The sequence below is a fragment of the Ipomoea triloba genome, chromosome 2 (genome assembly GCF_003576645.1).
Source record: "Ipomoea triloba cultivar NCNSP0323 chromosome 2, ASM357664v1".
NCBI classification, from domain to species: Eukaryota; Viridiplantae; Streptophyta; class Magnoliopsida; order Solanales; family Convolvulaceae; genus Ipomoea; species Ipomoea triloba.
Window position 1 is genome coordinate 12,031,939 of NC_044917.1, and position 23,168 is coordinate 12,055,106.

General features: G+C 34.0%; 2 protein-coding genes and 1 pseudogene across 3 annotated transcripts; all 3 read right to left on the reverse strand.

The window, feature by feature from the left end:
• Positions 1–3,346: 3,346 nt before the first annotated feature.
• Positions 3,347–8,736, reverse strand: LOC116009741 (NAP1-related protein 2-like). Of its 2 annotated transcripts, none has more exons than XM_031248869.1 (10): positions 8,528–8,736; positions 7,621–7,743; positions 7,478–7,528; positions 7,220–7,291; positions 6,972–7,085; positions 6,811–6,872; positions 5,739–5,802; positions 5,553–5,609; positions 5,418–5,453; positions 3,347–3,707 (listed from the first exon to the last, which is right to left on the reverse strand). In XM_031248869.1, the coding sequence occupies exons 1-10, from the start codon at positions 8,642–8,644 to the stop codon at positions 3,621–3,623; spliced, it is 783 nt and encodes a 260-aa protein (XP_031104729.1). In that variant the 5' UTR covers positions 8,645–8,736; the 3' UTR covers positions 3,347–3,620. The 2 variants fall into 2 exon arrangements, with proteins under 2 accessions (XP_031104729.1, XP_031104728.1); XM_031248868.1 differs by having other exon boundaries at positions 5,418–5,456; positions 8,528–8,734.
• A 6,468-nt stretch (positions 8,737–15,204) lies between these two features.
• On the reverse strand, positions 15,205–20,657 carry LOC116010759 (annotated as a pseudogene).
• A 124-nt stretch (positions 20,658–20,781) lies between these two features.
• On the reverse strand, positions 20,782–21,842 carry LOC116009742 (60S ribosomal protein L2, mitochondrial-like). Its single transcript, XM_031248870.1, has 2 exons — positions 21,683–21,842; positions 20,782–21,589 (listed from the first exon to the last, which is right to left on the reverse strand). The coding sequence occupies exons 1-2, from the start codon at positions 21,747–21,749 to the stop codon at positions 21,066–21,068; spliced, it is 591 nt and encodes a 196-aa protein (XP_031104730.1). The 5' UTR covers positions 21,750–21,842; the 3' UTR covers positions 20,782–21,065.
• Positions 21,843–23,168: the final 1,326 nt, after the last annotated feature.

Consider the following 23,168-nt stretch of genomic DNA (forward strand, 5'->3'; position numbering starts at 1 on the left):
CTATCATTTTATTATCAGCTCATCTAAAAACATCATTCAATCAGTGATTCACGACTGCGCACAGAGGAAAATTGAGGCTTATATGGTTTATTATTTCTTCTGCATGATTTGTGAATTATTATAAAAAAGTGAGATTTATGACATGCACATCATTAGATAATGGCTACAAGTTTTCATCATTATTCAAAAAAGTGTATATATATATATGGATATGTTCAACTCAAAATAAACACCTCTATAAAAAGTGCGAATTAATTTCATCCACCTATCTATGATGATCAAAGGTTAGAAATTAAGGGAAAATGCAGTAGCATTTTTGTAATTATTAATGTGCATTTGGAATCGCTTGATAATGCATTTACAAATAACTGACAATACTCTCAAGATCAATAATAGTGCACTCGTATGTGCACTATTAGGCTAGGCTTGTAATCAAGGGCTACAAGCAACGTGAGGGCATTGATTACTTCGACACGTATTCTCCCGTAACGAGAATAAATTTCATTAGGATGATACATGTCATAGTCGCACTACGGAATTTGGAAGTTTATCAAATGGATGTAAAAACAACTTTCTTAATTGGCGAGTTAGATGAAGAAATTTATATGGAACAACCCAAAGGGTTCGTGGTTCTAGCTTAGGAAAAGAAAGTCTGTAAGTTGGTTAAATCTTTATATGGGTTAAAGCAAGCGGCTAAGTGGTGGTACAAGAAGTTTGACCATGCGATGTTAACCAATGAGTTTAAAATAAACAAGAGTGACAAGTGTGTCTACGTTAAGGAAATGATAGACGGGTATATCATTCTCTGTTTATACGTAGATGATATACTCATCGTTGGTAGTAATGATCAGATGATCAAGTCCACCAAAAACATGTTAAATGTGAGATTTGACATGAAGGATATGGGTTTGGCCGATTTGATCCTCGGGATTAAAATCATTAGGAGACCGGATGGTCTCATGTTGAGCCAATCTCATTATAATAATAAAATCCTTGCAAAATTCAACAAAGATGATAATCAAGTGGCTAGGACACCATTTGATACAAATGTTTTACACTAAATTTCTGCCAACGTTTCCTTTAAAAAAGAATTGACGTGCTTGCATGTTGTTCTTGTTGAAAAAATAGCATAAAATGGCAATTTTAGTTGCTATTTTGTGGTACAAGTATATGTGGGGCCCACTTACGATTTGGGTCAGCTCTAAGTGGATTCGAGTTCTTTGTAGTTAAACGAAGAGATTGATATATTGTACGCACAAAACGGATAATGAGTGAATGAGAAATTGGTTCTCAAAGTTGACCCATTTGAGTTGGAAAATGAAGGGAGAAGCTTTAAAGTAAGCTTTGTCCCACATTGGTTTGGGAAGTGTGTTTGCACCACTATTTATACAAAAGCTCTTCTACGACTTATTGAATTGTATAGCATAAAGGCACTCTCTTGTGCACGTGTGTGCAAGGAAATGAGCCTAAAATGGTTTGACTTTGACTCGTGTGTGTTGAGGGTGCAAATCAAGCTAACCACCCTCCTTTTTAAGGAAGGAAATTACAAAAATTGAGCCCACCTAGACCGAGGTGAATTACTCCCTAGGCGGAGGCGCTCAACTTGGCTGACGAGTTGGATGCAAACTCGGTCGAGTCTTGTTAATTTTTTTAAAAAATAATATATATATATATATATATATATAATCCTAATGATATGAGAACCAAATCTCTAGGTGAGAACGTGTGGAAAAATCTAAACCATTGATCTGCAAGATCTTATAAACGGGAAATCAAGTAAAAAATAAGCAGGGTTATTTTCATAAATGTTATAAATTTTTAAATAAGCGGAGTCTTTTACATAAATATTACAAAGTTTTATTTATTTTGAACCGTTAAATTTACTAGATCGATGTTTGTTTAGATTTATCGGTATGTTCTCACCTAATGAGAACCTTTTCTTATATGTGAACCTGTGTACTGATTTGGGCACTTGATTTAGATTAATAAAGGATCCTGATTATTTGTTTCCATACCCTTGGTTTTCTATTAAAATAGGTCTAAAATTGTTAAGCTCTTTTAGATTAAGGCATATTAGTCTTTTGTAGGCAGTCATTTGTGTAGGGATGGCAATTTAACCCGCCCCGACGGGGAAAATCGATCCTCGTCTCGACGGGGGCGGGTTCGGGGAATTATTTCAGGGAACGGGGATGGGGGAAAATTCCTAATCTCGCGGGGAACGGGGACGGGGACGGGGAGGGTATTCCCCGCCCCGACCCCGATCCCCGCTCCCCGCTCCGTCCCCAATTCCCAATTCCCCGTATATTATTATATTATATTATATATTATATATTATTTATATACAAAGTATATAAGAAATTGAAAGTTAAAATCCTAGAAGTTCTTTTGTTTTGTTATGTACTTATATTTGGACTTTGGACTTTGAAGGAGTTTGAAACAATTTAAAGTGTTTGGGTATTTTATGATTATGTATTTTTGTTTGAAACTTCGGATATTTATAGTAATTTTAGAGTTTGGATATTTTAATTTTATTGATTTATGTATGTTGAATTTAATTTGGACTTTGTTTAAGGATTCAATGCTTAGTTTCTTTTTTATAATATTAATTTTTTTTTAAAATTTACATAATTTTAAAAAATCCCCGCGAGGACGGGGATGGGGAATAATTCCCCATTCCCGCCGGGGAACGGGGCGGGGACGGGAAATGGGGAAGGATTTCGGGGACGGGGACGAGGACCCCATTCCCCGTCCCCGCCCCGTTGTGAGAAAAAAAGACAGATTACTTGGAAGCTTCTTTTTCCATTCTTGTGTATTGTCGACAAACCTGGGTACCACCACGACTGGAGAAGCCCTCTGCAATTCACTCTCCACATGGTTGCATTACTCTAAATTGCAGTACACATCCCAACACATAGCAATGCACCGCCAACACATAGCGATGCACTACTCTAAAATGCAGTGCACTACTCTAGTAGCGTCCTCCGTCACCGGTCACTACTCACTATAACAGCACTCCATTCCCAAACCCAATGCACAGCGTACTACTGCAAGTTGCACCCACAGGCTACGGAACCCCATAGCAGCACCTCGTCAGCTCCACGCCTGACTATATATTAAGTGTTCAGATTGATTCTTTGGTTCACATAATAGAGTAAGTCCTTACTTGAACCGAACCATATATATATATATATATATTACTTCACATATTTTCTTTAAAAAAAGTTGAAATTTATATAATGTTAAAACAAAACACAGAAGATAACTGATTTAAACAGGATAGACGAATAGACAACTAAACACATAAATAGAGTAAATTCTCAAGTTCTTTGTAGAACTAAACACATACTTGAGATATCAATTGGTCCAGTAAATTAGGCATAGGTATGCATGCTAACAGAAGCAATGTGCACAAGATTCTTAAAACAAAGGATATCAAGAGAAAAAATTCAGCACACAGCTAAGGTAACTAGATGCCTATAGAATCTGAAAAAAGAAAAAAAAAATCCCCGTCATTTTCAGTTTTGGTTGGTTTTCCAGAAGATTCAACACCCTATTACATACAGTCACAGTACCCAAAAAAGTGAGGATAACTCAAACTAAAAAGCACATGGTAGAAACAGTTAGTCTTCATCTTCGTCACCATCTTCATCGTCATCATCACCGCCATCTTGTTCTTCATCATCTTCAGAGCCATCACTGCCCTTCTCCTGCACAATCAGGACATAAATAATCAAACACAAGAATACAGGATACAGGTTGGTTATTTTCTTGCATTTTCCAATCCTTTGCTTTTACAAGACAAGAGACCAAACTTTTTAAAGCGAAAAAGCGCACCAAAGCGATGAGCCCGGGCTTTGCTTTAAAGCGAAAGCGCAAAGCGAAGCGTCGCTTTTTCACATAAAGCGACGCTTCTTAAAAAATTAATATATAGTCAAAATACTCAAATAGTAATGCAAAATAACATAAATAGGAACTCCTCAATATCATAATAATACAAAGTTTAGTCATCAAAATAGTCATTCAAGCCATTTAGTCATCAAAATATCACATATTCAATATTCATAATAATTTTAAAACATAATTTAATACAAAAAAATGAAAAAAAAAATAAAAAATAAAGAAAGAAATAGAAGTGTAAACAATAAACGCTACTGAGTACTGCCTACTGCCAAGTGTCCAGCCAAGAGTAAGACTCCAAGTCTCCAACTCTATTTTAACATTTCAGTCATCTTCTTCAACTGTTCAACGTAAGAAGAGGACAAAAAACAGAGAGAGAGCGTGAAGCAGCGACGCCGGCGAGGAAGGTTAGCGACAATGATGACTTGCTGTGAGGGTGAGACAGTGAGCAGAGGCGCATAACAGAGGGTTTCGAGAAGTTGAAATGAGGTGAGGTAGAAGGGTTTCGTGAGGGCAGCGATGACTCTCGGTGAAGGTGAGGTAGTGAGCAGAGGGGTGAGGCAGTGAGTAGAGGTTTTTGAGAAGTTGAAATGAGGTGAGGCAGAAGGGTTTTGCGAATCGTCCGTCCGTTTTTTGTTTTGTTCGTGTTTTTTTCCCTTTTTTGACTGTTGACTTGCGCTCCGCGTGAAAAAGCTCGCTTTTTGGCCGCTTTATCGCTTCGTTTCCTCGCCGGAAAAGCGCATTCAAGCTCACGCTTTCTCACGCTGCTGTGCCTTGCCCAGGCGAGGCGATTAGCCATCGCTCGCGTCGCTTTTGCGCTTTAAGCGCAAAAGCGATCGCTTTTAACAAGTTTGCAAGAGACAATAATAGATAACAATCCTCCTAGGTAAGGTTCAGAATCTTGATCTGTGACTTACACCACCAACTATCTTAACATCCAACCACCACTAAATTCCAGATATAGACATCTAAAACAGCAAACTGCCAGTTCACAACTACGAGTTAAAACCAAATTTAGTCCTCTAACTATAATGATTTTTCTCGATTTAGTCCTAAACAACTTTTTGTGCTTAATTAGGTTCTCAACTTCGATGGTTAAATCGATAAAAACCACTATAGTCAATGACTAAATTGGGTAAAACTACTAGAAGCGAAGGCTAACTTGTGTAAAACTACTACAGTCAAAGACTGATTTGAGTACTAATAGAGATGAGATTACCAAGCTATCTTAACAAAGGACTCAATTGGGTAAAACCATCAAAGTTGATGACCTAATTAAGCACAAAAAGTCATTCAAGACTATATCGAGAAAAACCACTATAGTCGAGGACTAAATTGGGTATTAATTCTCACAATTACTACATTCCATCCTAATTCCAGGGTTTCTATTACCAGAACCAAGTTCATAAATGAAAATTAACCAACCATGCCAACTGAACTGATTTTTGACTCAGAGGACTAATCTGTTTTCACAGTCTACAAGAATCTCAAAGATTTAACAATCAATGATCATCATTTACCTCATCATCACCCTCAAATTCTTCATCATCAGCTTCCTGCTGAAAATGTAAAGTAGACAATACACCAAACTGTTACACATGTACATAACCTCCAACCATAAATTGTGGAAAATGACTAGAAAACTAGGAACCTACATTATTGAAGTAAGAGAGAGGGTCGGGCCATAAGTCCTCCCTGATTAACTCAGCAACCTGCACAAACATAAATGATTGGGTTATATTCACTCAAAAAGTCCAGTTAAAAGGGATGTACACAAATATTATTCTTGCAATTTTTGCAGGTAGCCTAAGATCAAAATGTATAAAACATGCACTTTATACCTCATCATGAATGTCATCCATATCTTCATCCTTTTGCTGGGTTTCACTGAACCAAGTAAAGAAGCTGCATTCATGAAAGCCAAGAGGCAGTTTAATGCATCTCACAAATATAAACATACATACATACATACATACATACATAGTTCATCATATGTGGTATAGATGTATGTATATTGACGGATAGAAAGATCAGTATGTACACAATAACCAATATACAAGTTTGCAAGAAGTTTTTTATATCCACTATTCAATCGTAATTTAAAAAATTTTATAAATAAATAAATAAAAGAACAAGACAAATCTATTTTTCCTTCTTAAATCCATTTTACATGTTAATAAATGAGATTCAAGATACAAATAAATTTGAAACAATGATCAGTTAAATTTTTTTCATATCCACAAATAATTTTTCCTAGACACAATGATTGAGAACAAGCCAAGGAAAAAAAGGAAATCCATGCAATACAATAAGGTGAAGTAATTTCTAACATGTTATAACTTATAACTGCTCAAACATGCTACGATTTCTGGGACAGCACATCCATTTTGTGGGTAGGTGGGGAGAACGTTGGAAACAGTATAAGTAACAGTAACTATTGATAATGGCCAATTATACATATCAAGGATATCAATACATCAACTCATCAAGTAGGATATTATGATGCTTTTCTAGTCACATACACTATAAGTACATTAGAAAATATGAACCCTTTACACTGCTAAGTTCTTTTAACAACCACTCTGAGGCAGAAGAACTTGTATAAGATTTGCTTCCTCAATCCCAATTAAAATGATCAACTTATTAACCCTTACCAACATAATTGCGCTACTTCTCATCTTCAATAAATGATACAGTTCAATATGTTTGCAGATTCAAGTTATTTAAATTAATGAGTTACTCCACATTATTCAACACTAATATAAATTTCCTTCTTCATTTCCAATAAATAGAGAGCACATATGGTCCCCTATAATTCATTCTGACTGGTTTCACATGATTGCTCTGTATATTGTTAATGAAGACCTAATACTCAACAGTAAAAACCAAAAGCAGAAAGCAAAGTAGACAGACCTTTCCTCAGGTGGAGGACGCTTATTTCCTTTCTTCTCATTAGCAACTCCGTTTGGGATTTGCTTCACAAGGCAAGCATGGTAATTGGTAAGTATTAAAAAAGAGTAAAAGACTAACAAAATAAGATAGAGATGTGCTACAAAGAAAAAGAAACAACTTACCATGCCTTCTTTCCATTTGATTGGAGTAGCAGTAATTTGTGTTGCACCTTCTTCTTGGAAAGCATAGCTCTTCATGAGCTTTGTATCTTCAAAGTAGGGGTTGGATTTAAAGTTCTAGCAAAAGCAGGAGAGGAAATCAGAAAACATGTGGACAAGTCAAATCTACAAAAGCATCTCAATACCCATTTAAAAGATTCTTAGCAAAAAAACAGGCAACTTATAAGAGAATGAGAGAGAGAGAGGCTCACAAATATGATTGAATAACCAGATTTGACGTCTTTAGAATCTTCCACTTCAATGGAACTCAGAAACTTGAAAATCTAGCACAGAAGAATGACATGGCAATTTTAGATACAGAAATTCAGCAAAAGAAGAAAAAGAATACACAATGGTTTTCAGTTCTAATTCAGTGTCAAGAAAACACAGATAAACAGTCACCTCTAAAAATTTAACTCCTAATACTGGACTCTACATCAAGAAGTAAGAAAAACAATGTGAATTAATACCTTTTGGTCCTCTTCAGTCAAAAGTTCACTAAGGACTGGATGACTCAAAAACTGCAAGGAATAGATATTAAACAGTTGGTTAGAATACAGATTAAAAATGAGGTTTTAATTTTCAAATACAGTAGATGAGGAGAGTCACTAACAGCTGTCAACCAAAAATCTGGAATAGCTTTAATTATGTCATTTCGCTTCTGGTAGACAGGCTTGCGTATCTCACTATACTTTTGCTCTACTTCCAAAACCTTATCACTTGCTTCTTCGTTGATCTGTGTAAGGGAGAAAAACAAACCCAAAACAAAAACACATTTAAAACATAACAGGGAGAAAGCCCCTTTGACTTATCCATCTGCACCTCACACTTCATCCTTACATTTCATTCCTATAACAAAAGTATTCAAATATATGTGTGCTTAATATGCCTTATACAGTTACTACACCAAACAGATGCATGTCAGGGCCACATCCCATAACTATCAACAAAAGCATGCATTTATTTAGTCCCTCACTTATTAACTCCTTTGAATGAACACTTCATATAGTTCAATATACAAAACAAACACAAAATCTGAATTGAGGTCATTCATAATTATCATATGGCAAATCATAACCCAAACTATAAATACAAAATTTTTATTATGAAAATTATATATATATATCAAAAACTAATAACAAGAGAATCAACTATAATTGTGTCTGTTTGTGAGAACAGACTTACAGGAAACAACTACTACTCTCAAAACAGCCTTATAGGAAACAACTAGTACTCGAGAAACAGAACAGCCTTACAGGAAAGGCGCGAAACAGAACAAATAGAAATGCTAACACAGAACAATTAAATCTTTAAATTTGTATGATAACTCCATTTCCATAAGCACCTGCTGGACTAAATTTATGGACTGTATGCTTAGATAAGAAAATTAATGAGGCTACATTCAGAAAGAATTTGTAATTAAACATTTTAAACAAAAACGGTGACTTCTTGTTCTAATTTCTTTTCATTTTCTCAGAGAAATCAAGAACAGTAGAGAAAACTGAGGAAATTAAATATACCTTCTCGAGCTCATCTTGGATCTCTTGAAGCTTTTCGATTGATAGGACGAGCTCTTTGTCAATGTGGTTTTCCTCTTTCTCTTCCACCTTCTGCTTCTTCCCTTTATCCGCCACCATTTTCTTCTTCTTCTTCTTCTTCTGTTTCTTCTTTAGAGCTGGGACTCAGGGAGAGGCTTAAACCCTAAACCCTCCTTCGCTTGCGTTTATATCGACACAAACTCGCGACAAAAGACAAAGGAACTAAAGCGGGGTTAGGGTTTTTCGTAATGAGTGGTACACTATGGTACGTGGCGGTGCATAACGGAGTATGGACGTTTACTAGTGAGAGATTGCCACGTATTATTTATTTGTATCTTTTAATATAATATTACTCTTTATAATTATTATATATTTTTTTAATAATTTTATTTTTTTATAAATAATAATAATTATTATTATTATTGTAGTTAAAATAATTACTATTTTTAAGAACTAACTTTGTAAATGATTTATGATCATATTCTTAAAAAATGAATCAAATATTAAAAAATTATAATTTTTTAATTTTTAGCCAAACAAAAAAAAATTATTCACAGACTTTTAACAAATATTTTTTAGAAAATAAATTATTTTATAAAAGTCATTTTGCAAAAAACATTTTCCATGTTTCAAATAGGACCTTAGTGTAACCATTTTTTATTAAGTTATATCCAATTACATTAAAAGATTGTGTTTTATGTTCAATTATATCCAATTACAACCAAGCACCTTGTGCTCAGATGGCATGTAGTGACTCACCCATATGGGAAGTAACGTGGCATAGAAGCAAAGCTATGCAGTTGCACGCCCGTGTGACGCCAATGTGGTGAACCCTGATTGCGCGATATAAAATCATCATTTTCCAAGGTAGATTAGATTTAGCTCAAAAATTCCTTGAAAGTTTTAGCTTAGTTTGGACAATTGAAGAATAAGGTGTTAAACTTCATGTTTGCTCTTAGATTTGGGTGGATTTCTCCCATTTCAACTTGGAGTCTACAATAGTAAAGTTTTCATAAATTTTCTTGTATTGATTTACTCTATGCTATCTTTTATTATGCATTTTGTTCTTGATAAAATGTCATGCAATAGTGGGTAGTTGATTTAGGGATTTGGATTAGGGTTGTATTGCTTGCTATGTGCTTGAGTATGTAAATCTTGCTTAAAGGTGAAAAAAAACCTCTTTTAAGGTTCATTGTTGTGAAAAAGTGAATTGTTGATCTTGTTGATCTTTGATACGCAGCAAGGATTGACTTGCTTTGGAAGGTGAATCACACCAACGAGAGTTGGGTGACAAGCCCAAGTCATCCTTATCACGACCTCATTATTCATCTTTGGAAGGAGGGAAGATAGAGCTCCATAATGCCCTTGTGCTTAGGAAGTATGGAATTGAATTGGTAGCATCACGAGAGTTGGACAATTCCTTACTTCAATCCTAAACCGAGAGGTCTAGGATTCTTCACTGCATTGAGAATGAATTTAAAATTGGGTGGTTCTTCCTTGTTGATTTAGATTTACCTTGAGCACTAGGGAAATGATTCCCTGTAATCCAATCCCATTATTTTCATTACTTTAAATCATGTGATTAACACCTTTCACTTATTAACTCGTTTATCATTTAATTCATCAACCTAAACCTATTATGTTACTTGGATTCTTGAAGATTTACTATCTAAGTGTCTAGCATGGTTGAAAAAATCACTAGGCGCCTAGGTGCCTATGTATTTTTTTTATTTTTTTAAAAATTTGTTTAATTTTTTTATTTTTTTTAAGACTTGATAATTATAAACTATTTAGATAATACTAAAATATTAAATACTCCGTATTAAACTAAAAAACATCGAGTTTAAACAATTTTGGGTTATTTCGCTCAAAACAATATCGTTTTGAGTGAAATAACTCATTTAAAAAAATATTAAAAAAATAGAAGAATAGCTAATCAACCAACTAAGCTGCCTAGGAGGCCTAGGCGGCCTAGTCGGTTGTCTAGACCACCAATTATGGTGATACGCTAGGCGGCCGGTCGGCGCCTAGGTGGGATTTTTGCACTACAGAATTAGTTGTCATACTAGTACGTGCCTAAACCCACAATCCTCGGAGAAACGACATTTTACCCGTAATACTTATCATTATTTTTTACAGCGACCACACCACCACCACCACATCACCACTACCATTACCACATGGGAATTAAACAACAAACAACTTGTTTAAATCCTAAACTAACTAACTAACTATATAATATAATATAATAATTTCTAAAAAAAAATGGCACCAAAATTTATTGTCAACTCAATCACGAATGGTTCATGTGTTCGCAACACATGGGACAAGGGGCCAATGTCTTGTCTCACCTTAAACTACGAAGGGTTGATTTTTGTAAAAGTGCTATCATTGCGAGTGATGATTACTATAACAGTTGCAGTGCCCCCCAAGGTTTTGAAGTGGGCTAGACAGTGGAGCTATAAATCCTAAGGTAGTGGAGTAGCTTTGGCCAAACGAATCTAAAATTGGTATACTTCTTTCATTATTCTTTACATTCCAAGCATTTCCAATTATATATAGGAAAATACTACTTGTACTCCCAACTTTAACCCCCTATCACAAAATGTTGATGTTGACATTTCCTTGGGACCCACAAGATGAAGATAATTAATCAATCATTAAGGGTCCGTTTGGAAAGTAGTAAAATGACTTTTATAAAATATTTTCTGGAAAATGAGTCATTTTCCAGAAAATAGGTTCATTTTCAGTGTTTGGTTGCATTCTGGAAATTGTCTTTGTGTGTTTTGTCCATTTTTTGAAAAATGATTACAATTGTATAATTATATATTTTAATTATTTTATTTAAAATATTACAATATATATAATATTATTAACAAAAAAAAAAAAAAAAGCCCCACCCTCAATTTCTGGCGGAAACCATAGCAGTGATTTGGTTTCCGACAGAAAACATACTTATGGTTTCCGCCAGAAACCTTGGTTGTAGGTGATGGCCTGATGGGTGTAGCCAGTGCTTCTGTCTTGCTCACTCTTGCGGCGAAAAATGACTTGAGAAATTTTTTGGCGGAAGTCATTTTTTGCCAAAATAGGGTGATTTTTCCCAATCAATAGAAAACATTTTCCTTAACTGGATTTCTGAAACCTAGCCAAACATGGGAAACTGAAAAAATAATTTTCGGAAATCATTTTCCGGGTTTCCAAACACACCCTAAATGTAATTGGATAAAGTGTGAAAGCTACCTAGTTAAACCATCCTTGATTCGGGTTAATACCACCCGAAATAACCACCAGCAATTTAAAATTAAAGAAATAATACTCAAATTTTAAAGTGTAGATAGTAATACTATAAAGTATAACTTTCAATAGCCACATGGGTAACTCAACTGGTCATAAGGGTAAAATTTGTCACATAATCAATAATCGAATCTCACCCGCAACAATGTGGAGCAACCTCTCAAATGAGTGGGGACTCCTTGTGCGCAGAGTGAACAAAAGTCTAGCCTTTGTTGGTCAGTTAAGTTGCCATGATTTTACCCCTCCCCTCCACAAACTGGAGTTTGGAGGCACTTAGGGTGGACAATTCCACCTATTGTCACAAGTATAACTTAAGTTATAGAGTGCATTTGTTGAAAAATGCAATAACGTTATTTACAAAAATATTTCTATGTTTTTCCAATATCATTGCTTTAAAACAGTTTGATCTTCTCGGATTGACGACTTTGAGTGGTTCCTAGTTCTCTCTTGCAATAGTGTTTTTAATTCAGGTGAAACTCTATTTTATAGCCAACTTAGAGCTAGTTGTAATCTCTGGAACACATTATTTCTGTTAAGTTGGGACACCGTTCTGTTATTAATTTAGTTTTCTGAATTGGGTTCTTCATTAATGACATTGATATCTACTTCGAGAACATTAAGTGAAATGATGCTTGATACAGTGCTTCTAAACAATAAACTTCAATTCATGCTTCCAAGTCATATTATAATCAAAGGTTAGTAGTAGATCATACTCTTGTAGATAACAAAATTAACAAATAACCATCTCGTGAATCATGATCTAATACAAAAGGCTCAAAAAGGTTATAATAGCATTTTTTTTTGGCAAGCATAAAACAATTTAAATTGAATTTGGTTCAGTGTATAAGTGCATTAGAAAAAATCTAAAAAACTAAAAATGATTTTAAAACAACAATTAAATGTAACATCTGTGCTTCCCTAAATTCTATCATTTGAAGGATAGATTTCAGAACACCAATAGAAAGGATTAATCGGAGCATATTTATATCTAAAAATACCTTCAACATATGAATTGTCAATAGAAAGCTTGTACGAAAAAAACAAAGTAGAATCTCATACCATATGTTCGTCCATTGTTAAGGATGAGGTCTATCAGCATAGGTTTCTTATTAAAGATCAACATATTAACCAATAACTTGACTGCCTATGCTCGACTCAAACTTGGGGGACTCTGATACATTCTCATTTGTACCTATTTTAGTTGGGTTTGATAAAATGTTGTATCCAATGCTTATTTCTTTGTTTTTATATTTAAAATGGTATAATGCTTGGTTTAGATGTTTTTGATGTGTTTAGAAGTGCATTAGAACCATTTGGGAGCAAAAGCCAATCCAAACGAGCCAAAGAGTTGAAATTCCCGCTACCATGGCGACACCTCGGTAATTGGACCATATCTCAGCGTAGGAATATCCAAATGAGGTGATTCTTAAACCATTGGAAATAAGAAGGGCTACAACTCTTATGAAGGCTTGATTCGAAAGGGAAAATGGTCAAAATCAGGCTGCAAGGTGGAACTGCGTCCCAGGAATATTTTCGACGCGTCGAAACTCCAAAAAATGAGGCAGAATGGCCTCGTTTCGGCGCTGTAAATATTCGACGCGTCGAGTGTTGCATTCGATGCGTCGAATGTCGCGGATCTGCGATTCTCAGCTTCTAAAAATTGTCATTTTTGCCCCTCATTCTCCACCCACTATAAAAGCATCATTTTCTCTTCAAACCCTACCTGTTGGCTGCTGGTTCTTGTCAGAAAAAGAGGAAAAAGAACAAAGAATAGAAGCTTCATCATCTCCAAAAGCCAAAGAAGAAATCATCACAACTTTTGAAAAGGAGATCAAAGAAAAGAGCTTGGAGGCATCATTTGGGAGAATATCTTCCTTTCTCTTTTCTATTTTGAACTTTATTGAATATTTGTTGGATCTATTTTAGCTATGTTAGGCTAAACTTTCTTTTGGGATTTTTGGGTATAAAAGTGTTTATTAACCTATGTGCCTAGTTCTTAATTTGTTTTAATGAAATATCTATTTGGGTTTATTGCTTGTGTTGCAATTGTGATTTATGTTGTTGATACTTGTAATTAGATGCATATGATTACTTGTACCCTTGCTAGATTTGTCTATGAATCAAAGAGCACCCGCAATTGCACTTAACTATTGTACCTCGAGAGAAGACAATTTGGTTAAGGGATATATTGTGAATAACTCACGAGAGTGAGTATTCCAATTGTGAATAGCCCACGAGAGTGGGTATTCCATTTATTGCTTAGTCTCAATTTTATATTGTGAATAGCTCACGAGAGTAAGTATTCCAATTACCTTGTTTTGGGTTTGAGTTACGAGAGTAAGTATTCCAATTACCTTGTTTTGGGTTTGAGTTACGAGAGTAACCTTTCCCTTTTAGATGGCAATTCTCCACACTTGTTTAACTCAAATAATTATTTCACTTTAGATTGGCACTAGGTGATTAAACACTTTAACTCCCTAAAATCCCGCTTTTACCTCTTTGAATACAAAAACCCATTTGCCTTGTTTTATTTAGCTTGTTTGCATATTCATAGATAATCATCCATTGTTAACGTAGGAATAGCTTCTTGCAAATATAATTAGTAACTAGTGCTTGATACCCCACTTCCCTGTGGATCGATAACCCCGGAATACTCCGGGTATTTGTATGCGGTTTTATGCTACGACCAGACTCACATATATCAAGGAGAGCTTAGAGTTGTTACTACTTTCGCTGTCAAACCCTCGCAACTCGGAGAGTGGGAGCTATTATGGAGATATATTAGAAATTACCCAGCAATGGAAACTCAAGGTCCAATAGCCCTTAACTCAAGGCCCAGGAAAAATAACGTGGGACCTAATACAACAAGGGGCCCAAGTTAGGTGACTCCAAACCAATATAAGTAGTGCATGTGTGCGGGCAAATTAACAGTGATGTGTGAACCATAACAAAAAGTACATTTTTAATATATTAAAAGTACATTATTCGTGTACTGAATGTATATTATACAAAATAATGTACTTTTAAGACTCAAATAATGTATTTTCCACGAATACAATATACATTTTTAATATATTAAAAGTACATTATCTGTTTACTAAATCTACATTATTTGAGAGTATGGTCACACAATTATGAAATTTATATATGCATGAAAACTAAGCAAGCCATGCCAACAAAACTGATTTTTGACTCGGAGGACCTAATTTAGGGCTGCAAACAAGCCGAGCTCATGCTCGAGCTTGAGCTCGTTAAGGAGTGTGCTGCTCGAGCTCGAGCAATTGAGCTCGGCAATTATCAAGCTGCTCGAGCTCGAGCAGTACGAAATTAGGCTCAAATTTTACCTGTTTCAATTCATCATACAATTAATAATAAATACTGTTTTATCCATAAATAAATAATAAAAATTTTAAAACATTCCGTACAAACTTCAATGTTTAAAGGCTTAAACACTCAAAATAAGTTCACAACACCACCTCAATATCAACTACAAGTCAATAACAGGCTTAAAGCACTCAAAATAAATTCATAGCTCCACTTCAATATCAATTACAAGTCCACAACAGTAGTCGTCCTTGATTCCAAAGAAGATCGGTTCAATTTGTTTTTAAAAAAAAAAAGAGAAAAAAAAGAAGCATAATATTAGATAAGTGAAGAATGCTAAATATTTTTTTTTTTTAAACAACAAAGAATAACTTACTTTCATGAGTTGGATACCGGAAGAAAGTTTTCTTGGTCGTCCTTGAATCCAAGGAAGATCTGTTCAATTTGTAAAAAAAAAAAAAAAAAAAAATTTTTTTTTAAAAAAAAAAAAAAAAAAAAATTTTTTTTTAAAAAAAAAAAAAAAAAAAAATTTTTTTTTAAAAAAAAAAAAAAAAAAAAATTTTTTTTTAAAAAAAAAAAAAAAAAAAAATTTTTTTTTAAAAAAAAAAAAAAAAAAAAATTTTTTTTTAAAAAAAAAAAAAAAAAAAAATTTTTTTTTAAAAAAAAAAAAAAAAAAAAATTTTTTTTTAAAAAAAAAAAAAAAAAAAAATTTTTTTTTAAAAAAAAAAAAAAAAAAAAATTTTTTTTTAAAAAAAAAAAAAAAAAAAAAAAAAAAAAAAAAAATCATAATATTAGATAAGTGAAGAATGCAAAATATTTTTTTAAAAACAACAAAGAATAACTTACTTTCATGAGTTGAATACTGGAAGAAAAATTTCTTGATATGATTTCTCTTTCTAAAAAAAAGGACAAAAAGTGTGTAATTGAGCAAATGCTTTAAAAAGATAATCCTATCATCATCATTTAATATAAAAGTGAACTTACTTTATTTTTGGTAACTCCTTGTATATGTCAAAGCCAATCGCCCCCACAAACTAAAGTTTGTACTGTGTCCCAGCACTAAAGGTTGCTTCTGAAGTCACGAGGTAACATGTATGGCTAAAATATCTGCCGCAATTCTTAACAATATTGGATATTGCATTCTATTCATCTTCCACCAGTCTAAACAAGAAAAATCGCTAGGAATCTCATTCTTTTTAAGACGCCCTTTTTCTAGATGGTCTACTAACTCTGATCTTGTAGGCTCTAAAGTCTTCAACTTTTCACAATATGTATCGAAATCATCCAAATGATATGTAGAACTTGGGTGGGTGGCTTGGCTTCCAAAAGTGCTAGAAGAACCTAGAGTTTCAAAATTTCATTTGTTCATTGATTCAACAACATACTCTTCATAAAGAGTATTGATGATCTCTTTTACTTTGAAAATGTTTTCCCTAGCTTCCTCATTAGAATAAAGTCTAGGAAAACAAAATTCAAGTGCACACGTCTTCTTTGTTGGATAAAAAACAACACCTATTGACATCAACAAATTACATTGATTCCAATATTTATCAAACTTCTTCATTCTCCCAACAAAATCCACAATAAAGGAGTTTTCATCATTTACATGGCTATCCAATGCTGATTTGATTTTTTAAACTTCTTGTTTGAAGTAGGGTACTCACAACCTGAAACAAATTTGAAGTCAAATACTCAAAACCTAAAGACTAAAACAAATTTGAAGAAACAAGTTACAAGATACAAATCTGATATAATGTGAGTAACTGTCCAAAAAGCCTCTAAAATTGAGCAAACCTTAGTGACTTTATCCCAATCATCTTCTAATGGACAACTGTCAAAGAATGGATCTCGATCTTTTAACATCTTAAAGGTTTCTTTGAACTTAAGTGCACAACTTAGCATCTCAAATGTCGAGTTCCATCTTGTTTTACAATCACGAATTAATTTCCTATCTTTCAATTACAATTGTTGCACACAATCTGCAAGTCTGCAATACATGTAAAACGTATACAATTTGCAGACTGTGTGCAACAATTGCAATTGAAAGATAGGAAATTAATTCGTGATTGTAAAACAAGATGGAGCTCGACATTTGAGATGCTAAGTTGTGCACATAAGTTCAAAGAAGCCTTTAAGATGCTAAAAGATCGGGATCTATTCTTTGACAGTTGTCCATTAGAAGATGATTGGGATAAAGTCACTAAGATTTGCTCAGTTTTAGAGACTTTTTGGATAGCTACTCACATTATATCTGGTTTGTTTCTTGTAACTTGTTTCTTCAAATTTATTTTTAGCCTTTAGGTTGTGAGTATTTTGACTTCAACTTTGTTTCAGGTTGTGAGTACCCTACTTCAAATTTGTTTCTTCAAGAAGTTTAAAAAATAAAATCAGCATTGGATAGCCATGTAAATGATGAAGATTCCTTTATTGTGGATTTGGTTGGGAGAATGAAGAAGTTTAACAAATATTTGGGTGAGTGTAATTTGTTGATGGCAATAGGTGTTGTTTTTTATCCAACAAAGAAAATGCGTGCACTTGATGAAACTACAGGTTCTTCTAACACTTTTGGACCTAGCCATCCACCCAAGTTCTACATATTATTGGGATGATTTCGATGCATATTGTGAAGAAGTTGAGACTTCAGAGCCTACAAGATCAGAGTTAGTAGACTATCTAGAAAAATGGCGTCTTAAAAAGAATGAGATTCCTAGCAATTTTTCTTGTTTAGACTAGTGAAAGATGAATAAAATGCAATATTGTCAAGAATGGTAGCAGATATTTTAGCCATACCTGTTACCTCTGTGGCTTCAGAAGCAACCTTTAGTGCAGGGACAGGGGTTATTAATTCTTATCGTGCATCATTGGTGCTAGACATAGTGCAAACTTTAGTTTGTGGGGACGATTGGCTTCGACATCTACAAGGAGTTACCAAAAATAAAGTAAGTTCACTTTTATATTAAATGATAATGCTAGGATTATCTTTTTAAAGCATTTGCTTAATTACACACTTTTAATCTTTTTTTTTTTTTTTCAGAAAGAGAAATCATATCAATAAATTTTTCTTCCGATATCCAACTCATGAAAGTAAGTTATTCTTTGTTTTTTTAAAAAAATATTTGGCATTCTTCACTTATCTAATATTATGCTTCTTTTTTTTTTTTACAAATTGAACAGATCTTACTTGGAATCAAGGACGACTACTGTTGTTGACTTGTAATTGATATTGAAGTGGAGCTATGAACTTATTTCGAGCAGCACACTTCGTAACGAGCTCGAGCTCGGCTCAGCTCGTTTGCAGCCCTAGGTCGGACCATAAGTCCTCCCTAATTGGGTTATATTCACTCAAAAAGTCCAGTTAAAAGGGATGTATATAAATATTATTCTTGCAATTTTTGCAGGTAGCCTATGATCAAAATGTAGAAAACATGCTCTTAATACCTCATCATGAATGTAATCCATACCTTCATCCTTTTGCTGGGTTTCACTGAACCAAGTAAGAAGCTGCATTCACGAAAGCCAAGAGGCAGTTTAATGCATCACACAAATATAAACATACATACATACATACATAACTCATCATAAGTGGTATGGATGTATGTATATTGACGGATAGAAAGATCAGTACGTACACAATAACCAATATAAAAGTTTGCAACATGTTTTTTTATATCCACTATTTAATACAGTAGTAATTTAAAAAAAAAAAAAAAAAAAAAAAAAGACAAATCTATTTTTCCTTAATAAATCTATGTTACATGTTAATAAATGAGATTCAAGATACAAATAAATTGGAGTAAGTTCACAAGTTCTTGTGTATTTGACACAATGATCAGTTAAATTTTTTTCATATCCACAATAATTTTTCCTAGACTCAACGATCGAGAACAAGCCAAGGAAAAAAGGAAATCTAGGCAACACAATCAGGTGAAGTAATTTCTAACATGTTATCACTGCTCAAACATGCTCCGGTTTCTGGGACAGCATGCCCATTTTGTGGGTGGGTGGGTGGGAGAAAGTTGGAAAAAAGTATAAGTAACAGTAACTATTGATATGGCCAATTATACATATCAAGGATATCAATACATCAAGTAGGATATTATGATGTTTTTCTAGTCACATATACAATAAGTACATTAGAAAATATGAACCCTTTACATTGCTAAGTTCTTCTAACAACCACTCTGAGGCAGAAGAATTTGTATAAGATTTGCTTCCTCAATCCCAATTAAAATGACCAACTTATTAGCCCTTATCAACATAATTGCTCTACTTCTCATCTTCAATAAACGATACAGTTCAATATGTTTGCAGATTCAAGTTATTTAAAATAATGAGTTACTCCGCATTATTCAACAGTAATAAATAGAGAGCACATATGGTCCCCTTAATTAATTCTGACTGGTTTCACATAATTGCTCTGTATATTGTTAATGAAGACCTAATACTCAACAGTAAAAGCCAAAAGGAGAAAGAAAAGTAGACAGACCTTTCCTCAGGCGGAGGACGCTTATTTCCTTTCTTCTCATTAGCAACTCAGTGTGGGATTTGCTTCACAAGGCAAGCATGGTAAGTATTAAAAAAGAGTAAAAGACTAACCAATTAAGAAAAAGAAACAACTTACCATGCCTTCTTTCCTTTTGATTGGAGTGGCAGTAATTTGTGTTGCACCTTCTTCTTGGAAAGCATAGCTCTTCATGAGCTTTGTATCTTCAAAATAGGGGTTGGATTTAAAGTCCTAGCAAAAGCAGGAGAGGAAATCAGAAAACATATGGACAAGTCAAGTCTACAAAAGCATCTCAATACCCATTTAAAAGATCCTTAGCAAAAAAACAGGCAACTTATAAGAGAATGAGAGAGAGAGACTCACAAATATGATTGAATAACCAGATTTGACATCTTTAGAATCTTCCACTTCAATGGAACTCAGAAACTTGAAAATCTAGCACAGAAGAATGACATGGCAATTTTAGATACAGAAATTCAGCAAAAGAATAAAAAAGAATACACAATGGTTTTCAGTTCTAATTCAGTGTCAATAAAGCGCAGATAAAAGTCACCACTAAAAAATTAACTCCTAATACTAGACTCTACATCAAGAAGTAAGAAAAACAATGTGAATTAATACCTTTTGGTCCTCTTCAGTCAAAAGTTCACTAAGGACTGGATGACTCAAAAACTGCAAGGAATAGATATTAAACAGATGGTGAGAACACAGATTAAAAATGAGGTTTTAATTTTCAAATACAGTAGATGAGGAGAGTCACTAACAGCTGTCTACCAAAAATCTGGAATAGATTTAATTATGCCATTTCGCTTCTGGTAGACAGGCTTGCGTATCTCACTATACTTTTGCTCTACTTCCAAAGCCTTATCACTTGCTTCTTCATTGATCTGTAAGGGAGAAAAACAAACCCAAAACGAAAACACATTTAAAATTTAAAACATAACAGGCAGAAAGCCCCTTTGACTTATCCATCTGCACCTTACACTTCATTCCTATAACAAAAGCATTCAGATATGTGTGCTTAATATGCCTTATACACTTACTACACCAAACAGATGCATGCCGAGGCCACATCCCAGAACAAATAGAAACGCCAACACAGAACAATTAAATCTTTAAATGAAAGATCAACATATTAACCAATAACTTGTCTGCCTAACAATTACATGAAAGTTTAATCATATCATGTATCTGTAAATGTTGCATTTATGAACATGTACAAAACTTAGAACCAAAAGAACTAAAAAAGGCAGTAGTTTTCAAACACAATAAACCTAATAATACAGTAGCAATCAAGAAAGAACCAGAAATTTCAATAGATAACCACATCAAACTCTCAGTTTTATGCTAAGTTACAATATATTAATATCCGTTTCTATAATTCAGTAGAAACAAGAATCACTTCTTCCTCTTAAGTGGTCCAGTTTTGTAGCCACACTTGGTGGGCTTACCCCATGGGGTACGAGAACCCTTCCCATGGCTACCACTACTCTTGCTCTTCCCTTCCCCACCACCGTGCGGATGATCAACAGGGTTCATCGCCACACCACGAACTTTTGGCCTAATCCCGCGCCACCGATTCTGCCCAGCCTTATACAGCTTCTTCGAACCGTGCTCAGAGTACGGCGCCTGTCCGATAGTGGCCCAACACCGAACATCGATCAACTTCTTCACGCCGGAGGGGAGCTTGATCTCGCAGTACCTGGACGAAGAGCTTGGCTCGGTCATGATCTTAGCTACGGTGCCCCATCCCCGGACTAGTTTGGGGCCTTGACCGGGCCGCATCTCCAGGTTGTGAATTAGGGTTCCAATCCGCATCATCTTCAGCGGCATGGACGACCCTACTTGGGAGCTGACATCGAGAGTGAACGTCGGGTTCATCATCCCCGACGATGAGAGCGTCGAAGACGCCGGAGCCGCATCTGTAGAAATAAATTAAAAACATATATAAATATGAAATCCTGAGTTATAAAAAATGCAAAAATTGTATGAATAGATGGATAGAAAGCATATACTGGAGAAAGAACGAGCGAGGAATTGACAAATCGAGGACGAAGCCAATCGAGCTCTGAAGAGCGCCATTATTTTAAGCTGGAAGAATTAGGGCACAGTTGTTCAGTGACTGTGCTAAGTTGTTCTGTGGAAGAAGAATGACACCATATTTCTCTCATTTTCTTTGCTTTTTGAAATTGGGCTTTTTCTAATTGAACTGGGATGCGAGTGTGCGACGAACTTATAGGCCCATTCCTAATGGACTAATACTCTTAGGCAACTTATGCTATTGACCCGGTCCACCTTGCAAGGTGGACCATGTTCAAGTTCACAATTTTAAAAGTTCACAATTCTAGAATACTATATTAACAATTTTAGATCTAGTCATAAATATTGTTGGATATAGTCACAGAAATAAAACACATTAAAAATTTATAAAAATATCCATAACAAAATATGAAACGTAATTAATTAGATAAAATAATTCAAATAGAAAACACATTATAAATTACACATCTCATTATTAATTATATACATATATATATATATATATATATATATATATATAAAGCTTTGAAGAAGCTGTTTAAAAAAAGAAACACTTATGAAATATAGTTATAAATATTGTTGGATATAGGCGAAAAATAAAACACATCAAAACTTATAAAAGTATTCATAACAAAATATGAAACATAATTAATTTGGTAAAATAATTCGAATAGAAAACAAATTATAAATTACATATCTCAAATATAGTCATAAATATTATTAGATATAGGCGAAAAATAAAACACATTAAAACTTTATAAAAATATTCATAACAAAATATGAATCATAATCAATTTGATAAAATAATTCAAACAGAAAAAATATTATAAATTACACATCTCATTATATTTTTTTTAAAAGTTATGTATAAATGTATTAAAAAGCTATTAAAAGCCATAAGGTCTTTGAACCCTAGACCTTTCATAGAAAGAATGCCTCTACCAACTCAACTAACTAATCAATTGTTTATATATATGTTTTCTTGTACTTATATCTAAAACATGTACTATATATACATATATGCATACGAGGGCTATATATGAGGTGGGGTGGGGTGAGTGGGGGCAGTTGCCCCACTGTAGCTCCGTCCCTAGAGATGACATCATAATGTTGGAGTGGTTCAACATTTTTGTCTCCCTCAAAGGCGAGACCAAATCTACAGTATGAACTACCATTGTATTGCCGTTGTGGATTGAAATCACCACTATGTGTATCACGAAAGAATGTGCAACAATTTTTTTGTTGTCAAAGGTGGAAGGTACATGTATTGCATTTAAGGTTTAAAAATGTTATTGATAAGTATCTAAGATGTATTGCATTTATGGTTTAAAAATGTTATGATTTCTTTATTTAGTTTTGTATTTGTCCAGGAAGGTGGATGTGGATATTTTATCTGGAAAAATGCTTTATGGAAAGAGGATAAAGTTGGATCTGATTGGAATAAGAATGTTGAAATAGAGC

Bases quoted from the DNA above. Each gene is read 5' to 3' on its own strand.
- LOC116009742 (XM_031248870.1), bottom strand. From the start codon at position 21,749: ATGGCGCTCTTCAGAGCTCGATTGGCTTCGTCCTCGATTTGTCAATTC. The intron at 21,590-21,682 runs GTATATGCTTTC...TTATTTCTACAG, and splicing joins CCTCGCTCGTTCTTTCTCCA to ATGCGGCTCCGGCGTCTTCG.
- LOC116009741 (XM_031248868.1), bottom strand. From the start codon at position 8,644: ATGGTGGCGGATAAAGGGAAGAAGCAGAAGGTGGAAGAGAAAGAGGAA. The intron at 7,292-7,477 runs GTATTAATTCAC...CTTCTGTGCTAG, and splicing joins TGACTGAAGAGGACCAAAAG to ATTTTCAAGTTTCTGAGTTC. The intron at 6,873-6,971 runs GTAAGTTGTTTC...TGCCTTGTGAAG, and splicing joins TCAAATGGAAAGAAGGCATG to CAAATCCCAAACGGAGTTGC.